This window comes from Populus alba, chromosome 15 (genome assembly GCF_005239225.2).
Source record: "Populus alba chromosome 15, ASM523922v2, whole genome shotgun sequence".
In the NCBI taxonomy this organism is placed as follows: Eukaryota; Viridiplantae; Streptophyta; class Magnoliopsida; order Malpighiales; family Salicaceae; genus Populus; species Populus alba.
The window spans coordinates 13,591,498-13,598,904 of NC_133298.1; the positions used below are offsets into that span (position 1 = coordinate 13,591,498).

Here is a 7,407-nt window from a genome sequence, read left to right on the forward strand (position 1 = left end):
CCGGAAATAAAAAGAGAAGGAAGTTTGACCAAGATTTGATTGGAAGAAGAAACTTGCTGGAAGTTTGACCAAGATTTGATTGGCTGCTCCTAGAATCCTCAATTTTGATTGGCCACTCCTAGATCCAATAGTAACTGTAATGCTGGAACTCCAATTCTCTCCTCGAAAAATCCAGCTTTTTCCTTGTATATCCCATTGAAGTCATTAAAATTATCAAATCGATCTTCTCGACTTTCACAAAAACCAAAGAAAATATTACTTTGATAAAACTGAAAGAATCCTAACCATGTTGGCTTGCAGATTTCGGACATGGGTTTTGTTGCTTCTTGTGATCTTTCCTAGTTTATTTGACCCTTCATTCTCCCACTTCGATTCAGCTAAGAAAAAACAAATGCGAGAGAAAGTTCGAAAGATGTAAGCAAATTTCATGCTCCCATTTTGGGTTCTTCTTTCCATTTTTCCTGATGGGTGCGCAATTTTGTGCTTTCTTGGATTAGTTTGTGTCTAGAATTTTGAGATTTCGTTTTGGTTTTGCATGAAATCTTGCAATTATTCCTAGGCTCTTCTCAACTTATTGGTCTGTGAATTATCAAGTCATGATTTCTTAGATAAGTTCGTCTAGTGCCGTAAAAAGATTAAAGAAACACAATTGATTTTAAAATATGTGATTTCCATATTTGGGAGCTTGACATTATTACATTCTAAAAAAAAAAAAAAAAACTATTTAGCATGGTTTGGCCGTCTTGAAAAGCATTGCTTTATAGAGATAGAGATGTGATCAACTGAAATTCAAAGGCTCTGTCGTTTAATTGATTGCATGCCAAAGGTTCAAATCTTGAAGCACTTGGCCTTTTATTAGAAGCTGTGTGGAATAATCCCAATTCAATTTGGGCGTTGTATGAGCTTGCTGATGAAGATTGAAACAAGGGATAAGAGGCAAAAGAAAAGAGCTTTATCAACAGAATGTTGAATTATTTTGTCGACTAGTTTGGCTAGTCGAAGTGTTTCTCAGTAGATTCGCTTTATTTGACATTTTTTGCAGGTTCTACCATGCATATGAAAACTACATGTCACACGCATTTCCGGTCAGTAGCTCGTTTTCCTTATCCATATTTTCATATTAGCATGACTGTTTTATTCTGCAATCTTGAATTTGTTCTTCAATCAAATTGCAGCATGATGAGCTCAAGCCTCTTAGCAGAAGTTTCACTGACTCTCTCAGTGAGCTTGGAAATTTGAAGGTGATTGACTATACATTAGCGGGAAGTGTAAATAATAGTTAATTGCTAATAGAATTGATAGTCTGTGATCTTATTTACAGCTTGAGCACTTACCACAAAACTATAATGGAACTGCCCTTACACTCATTGAATCATTATCTAGGTAGGCTACTTGAATATCCAATTAGTAGATTTCAAAATATAAATCTATTATCTGTGTCTCTATTTTTCTAATGATATGAGTTATTCAGTGTTTTTTGGATTCTTAATGTCAATTAAGTACTAGTATTGTTGAATGATTTCTATAATATAAGTTTCCTCTTGATCTCTTTCTCTTACAGCCTTGTTATTTTGGGGAACTACACTGAGTTTGAAAGGGCAGTTCTCTGGCTTTCTGAAAATCTAACATTTGATGTTGATGCAAGAGTAAACCTTTTTGAGGTACTAATTTGTTACTCATCTAGGAAATACCTGGATTTTTTTTGCCTTTAAGTTTCATGAATTTTAATCTGCTTTCCTGGCTCTACTTTTTCCCAATTTTGAATTCTGGGACAAGTGGTTCACGAAATATCTTGAATCAAATTACTTTTTAAGTTCTTAATGGAGCTCTTCCACACCTTTTCTATTGTGTAGTGCAACATAAGAGTCCTTGGAGGACTTGTTTCTGCTCATATTCTTGCAACTGACTCTACAAACAGGTTGGTTCAAGGATCTTACAAAAATCAGCTACTTATTCTGGCTGAAGATTTAGGACGACGCTTCCTACCTGCATTTGATACACCTACTGGATTGCCATATGCCTGGATTAACTTGAAGGTACTTGCTGAAAGATGCTTAATTTCAGAAGTGTATTCCAATTTCCTATAACAAAAAACTTGAGCTTAATTCCAGATTCTCTTCTAAAGAACAATGAATGTTAGGTTGCACATTATGGATACAAGTTCTTATATCCCTTAAACACCCCCACCCCCCCCAAAAAAAAAAAAAAAACACACACACACAGCATGAAACATTGAATTAAGATATGCAACTCATTATCCTTTTCCCAAAATACTATGTGATGTATATTGCTTCAAAGGAATATGTGCACAAGGCATAGTTAAAAGGAATCATATTTCATATTGATGTGTGCACATTCACCTCAATGATGTCCTTTCAGAGTAAATGCATGCATGTATTGTAATCTAATGCAGAAAATTGGTTACTTCCTAAGAACCATGGCAGAATATATGCACTTTGGTTCTTTTAGTTAATAAGAAAGACTCCAATAAGATAGATGGCTATGCCATTTCAAAGAATCAGATGGTTTAGAATTCTACGTGCAGACTGGATTCTAATTCTTTTACGTTTGATAATGATGTTCAGACAGGTCCAGGCATACCTTAACTGTCTCTTCATTTCAATGAGCATTTATTTCAGCTTTTCATGAGTATGAATATGTTCTGCTGATTTTGTTTGTAAGAAGGATATATGACACTGCAGCAATGCGAAATTCTGTGGGCAGTATGGAGTCATGAAGAATGAGACTACTGAAACAAGCACTTCAGGATGTGGTGAGAACGATATCCATTACAGTTTATGCTGGTGCCAGCACAAAATGTGCAATCCTGAAATTGGTTAACTTTCATGTCTGAACATAGGTTCTCTTATTCTTGAAATGGGAGCCTTATCACGATTAACTGGTGATCCTAGATATGAGTCTGCAGCCTTGCGTGCTCTACGAAAGTTATGGAGTATGCGTAGTTCTCTAAATTTGTTAGGAACAACACTGGACATGGAAACTGGGGAATGGATTGAACATTCATCTGGGATTGGTGCTGGTATGTGTTTACAGTACTTTGATAGCCTTTAGGTGCTCGGTTTTGTAGTTCGCAAGGTTTCCATTATTGAAAATTTAATTCATTTCATTAACTAGTACTATTAGATTCTTTAATGGATTTGAACCGTGTTATAGCTTCTGATGGAATTGTTAAATCTCCTGATGGAATTTCAAGCTTAAATTACCTCTCACTTCATGTTTGTTACCTAACATTGATATTAGAGACTCTTGATTTTGTGTGGATTCATGTAGGAGTTGATTCATTCTATGAGTATCTATTCAAGGCTCACATTCTTTTCGGGAAGGAGGACTTCTGGAGAATGTTTCATTCTGCTTATCTTGCAGTACAGAAATATTTCAGACATGGCCCATGGTACTGCACTGAGAGAAGTTCTAAAGCATCACACTTATGTTTGGGTTCTTTCTTAACAACTTTTTTCTCCTTTCTTCTTGTTTTTCTCCTTATTGTTGGTACGACTGGAATTGGTTGGGGGATGAGGGTTTTATCCTGTAGGTGTAGATGGAATTTTGGAGGAATCTCATCTTTCCATTAGTAATCTGGGCTTGTGGTTAAATCAAGATTTCCTTGGTTGCACCCTTTAGCCACATAATGTCTGATTGAGTTCACCAGGGACATCCTCATTCTCACTTCCTGGGATTGAAACATGGAACAGTATCACATTTCCCTTATGATAGATGAAGTCCCATTGCTTGGGAAGCATACGGTGCCTCCATATAAGTATGTCAATTGGATTCCTGACAATTAGCTAGATTCTCAAGGGACCTTAAGATGGACTCATCAACCCAAATAATCTTGTAAGGATTTGACGGGCACTTTCTGATGTAAGGTTAAGATGATTGTAAGGAACTTCATCATAGTGCTTCCTAGTTCATAAGTTAGGGGTGGTTACTCTCTCTAGACTACTAAAGATAGACTTTGAGAACTAAGAAGCTGTTGTCCATACCCCATACCTATTTTGAATTTCATGTTGTGATTCAAGCAATAGGTAATTGAATTTGTTTCGTGAGGAATACATAGTTCACTGGTGATGGAAAGCATGTTTCTCTAATTTAGGTACCACGAAGCTGATATGAGGACTGGAAAAGCAACATATTGGCAACTGACAAGCCTTCAAGCATTCTGGCCTGGCCTACAGGCAAGTAATTGAAATCTCTTCTGCCCAAATGGTATTATGATCCCTCTAAAGGTTCCTCTGATCGTAGTTTAATGATATGTTAGGTTCTTGTTGGGGATATTGCAGCTGCCAACTCATCACACCGTGAATTTGTTCATGTGTGGAAGAAGTTTGGGGTGTTGCCAGAAAGGTATCAGGCGTGTATTTTTCTATAATCTTCTTTGCTTCTGTTACTGGAAGAAAACTGTCAGCTTGTCATTATATGCAAGGTTTTACTATTTCAGTGCTCAATAATTAATGGAATGGAAATTAACATGTGTAATGACCTCTTAGGTATTTGCTGGACCATCAAATGTTACACCCTACAGAAAAGTACTATCCACTGCGCCCTGAATTAGCAGAGTCAACATTCTACCTATATCAAGCAACTAAAGGTCTGGTTGTTGTATTTTTCAGTTCTTTATTTTTTAGCTTTACTCTGGAATTTTTAGATTTTCACTCTACTTTTTTCAAAATCAGTACATGAAAATGCTATGTTCTGATTGCTTTATTTTGTGGTTCTTTATTTTTAGCTTTTCTCTGGAAGTTTTAGATTTTCACTTTTGCCCAAAATTATTGCTTTAAAATGCTACTGTTGTGTGAATTTGTGCATCCATATACCATTCAAAGAAAATTCAGCTTGCAAAAACTATAGTAACACAAGGGGAAAGTTGCTGTTTGCTAGACTTTTTGACTGTCACAAATTTCCGCAGCTAGGTTCTTGTATCATGGACTTGCTTTTTAAACCACACATGCATATCATGGCTTTATATATGGCTTCTGATTCCCAAGTCATGTTCTCTTACTGACATTTTTTACCTAATTGTGCTTTATCTGTTTACGTATGTTGTGTGTGCGTGTGCGTGTGCCACGAAACAAAATTGCCTTTGGGCATTGACCCATGTGAGAGAGAAAGGGGTGGGTAGGGTTTGACTACTTCCCAAGAGAAAACTTGCCAACAGAGAGAGAGACGGGCATAACCCACTACTAACCTATGGTTGAGACTAGAGACTGCATTGATCAGGCTGGCAGCCTGGTTACTTCTCTTTGTTTCCCTTTCCCCTTTTTTTTGTGCTGGAACATTGCGGCCAGACAAAAGGCTCTAATGTTGATCCTGCTCTTTATATAACAATGATGGCATGAAGCTGAGTGACTTCTGTTAACAAATAACTAAACATGATGTAATTTTTATAACAATTGTTGATTCTATTATTCTCAATTTAATTGGAAAAAAGGGCATGACTGAGGGAGGACGGACATTTTGAGCTTCCAGCAGGCATACATTTAGGCATAAATGCATTACTGATTGCATAGCTCTTGAATTGTGCTATACAGTCTTTGAGCTGAAGGAAAAGGCTCCACCATTACCTCTTCTAAACTTTGTACATCTATCATGTTTATGAATATTCCCAGATCCATGGTACATAGAAGTGGGTGAAACAATTGTTAATTCTCTTAATTCATACACCAAAGTGGAAGGAGGATTTGCAAGCATTAGAGATGTCACAACCATGCAAACAGAAGATCATATGCATAGCTTCTTCCTTGCTGAAACGTAAGTGGTTTTTGCCCTGGCATTCAGAAATGTCTTTTCAGCTATGATATGCATTTATGAGAAATGAAATTTCTCATGTAATATTTTCCTTTTTGCAGGTGCAAGTATTTATATCTTCTCTTTGACGATTCATTTTTGGTTGATCGGAATTATATATTCACTACTGAGGGTCACCCTCTGCCTGTGTTAAGTGCTTGGCACGAGAGACTGCCAGAGATATACATCCCATCAAACTGGACTTATGTCAAGGTCTTCCTTATAGCTTTCTTCATGTCCAATGCTTCCTAATTAAAACAATAAAAGTGAAGGAAAAGCCTATTGAGAATCCAGAAACTTTCCGCACCAGATGAGAATAATTTACTTTCAACTTTTTCAGAAGTTAATTAAATGCTTAATACGATTTGGCCCTACTTTAAAAAAAAAAAAAAAAAATTATTGCAACTTGGAGCTGTACAGGTTATATTCATTTTGTTCCAAATTAAATGAGAAGACCAGTTAGGTGATCGAGTGCTTTTACTTGTGCAGAATGAAAGGCAAACAAAACGATCAAGTGCAATGTCTCTGCAAGTATGTCCTGCATTGAGTTTGAATGCAGGACATGGTGAACAACTGGCTGAGAGCGCTTGCCATGTCCCTGATGATCAAAGTGATCACAAGTGTTTCAGTGATGAACAGTGTGGAGTTGACTCGACTAGCTGTAGACGAAGATCATGTAGCATGGCTGGTTACTGTGGGCTATGGTTGGTCATATGAGACATTGATACATCATGATATTCCTTCATGACAAAGCGATTTTTTACTAGGAGGTGAGAGGAAGAAAAAAAGGATTTCCTGTTCTCTCAAGAATGGTGGCGTGGAAGGAAGTCTCCGTGGCAGGCATGCACTCATAGCACTAGTTAGGTCAAAAAAGAAAGATGAGAGAAATACATGTTACAGAATTTCTTCACAAAACTGCAGTTTTGTGTTTTAATCTCATTCGTGAATGTTTGTTGAAATGCATGTATTGTTTTTGCCAATACCCAAAAGAATATCAATATGGCATCTTCATCACTGCAGAATCTAGGGAGCTTTTCTTATGAGAGATTAATGCAAATGGCCAAGGTTAACCTGACTAAATTTGCTAGGGCAAATCGCACTGTAACGTCATTATTCCAAAAACACAAGGAAATACACTGGTCATGTAGACCTGTCATGAAGCATTTTGCAACCCACCAGAGGATGCGGCCAATAACCTTTAAGATTAAAAAGAAAAAGGTGTAAATTAAAGGGAAAAAATGGAGTTAAATATCATATTTTTCCAATCTTTTAATTTTATGAAAATGGTTATCTTTTAATTTTAGAATTTGATTGGCATTAAGAGCTCTTTGTGGTTCATATATTTTAAAAATTATTTCATTTAGCATAAATAACATCTTTATATTTTTCAATTAAAAAAAATAATGATATAGTAAAATATATTTGTAATATTGTTTCATTTTTTTACTACGTTAAACATTAACTTCAAATCCTACCCGTGGCTTTTTGTCAACAACTTTTTGTTTATTTATTAACACATGATTCTTATTTTATTGTATTTTATTATATTATATGTAAATATTATTTTTTTCTTATGTCAAAATCTTATTAACAATATCTATA

At 35.9% G+C, this 7,407-nt stretch overlaps 1 protein-coding gene across 1 annotated transcript; it reads left to right on the top strand.

Annotated features, from left to right (window-relative positions):
- The first annotated feature begins 202 nt into the window (after positions 1–202).
- Positions 203–6,827, top strand: LOC118033443 (alpha-mannosidase I MNS5). The gene is made up of 15 exons (XM_035038428.2): positions 203–414; positions 1,043–1,085; positions 1,176–1,241; positions 1,322–1,383; positions 1,562–1,661; positions 1,854–2,036; positions 2,725–2,773; positions 2,861–3,040; positions 3,292–3,412; positions 4,115–4,196; positions 4,280–4,365; positions 4,509–4,609; positions 5,628–5,769; positions 5,868–6,018; positions 6,295–6,827. Exons 1-15 carry the CDS (start codon positions 287–289, stop codon positions 6,520–6,522), a joined length of 1,722 nt encoding a protein of 573 aa, XP_034894319.1. The 5' UTR covers positions 203–286; the 3' UTR covers positions 6,523–6,827.
- Positions 6,828–7,407: the final 580 nt, after the last annotated feature.

Excerpts from the sequence above, each read along its gene's own strand:
- LOC118033443 (XM_035038428.2), top strand. The coding sequence starts at position 287 with ATGTTGGCTTGCAGATTTCGGACATGGGTTTTGTTGCTTCTTGTGATC. Across the intron at positions 415-1,042 it reads CGAGAGAAAGTTCGAAAGAT|GTTCTACCATGCATATGAAA; the intron begins GTAAGCAAATTT and ends CATTTTTTGCAG. Across the intron at positions 1,086-1,175 it reads ACATGTCACACGCATTTCCG|CATGATGAGCTCAAGCCTCT; the intron begins GTCAGTAGCTCG and ends ATCAAATTGCAG.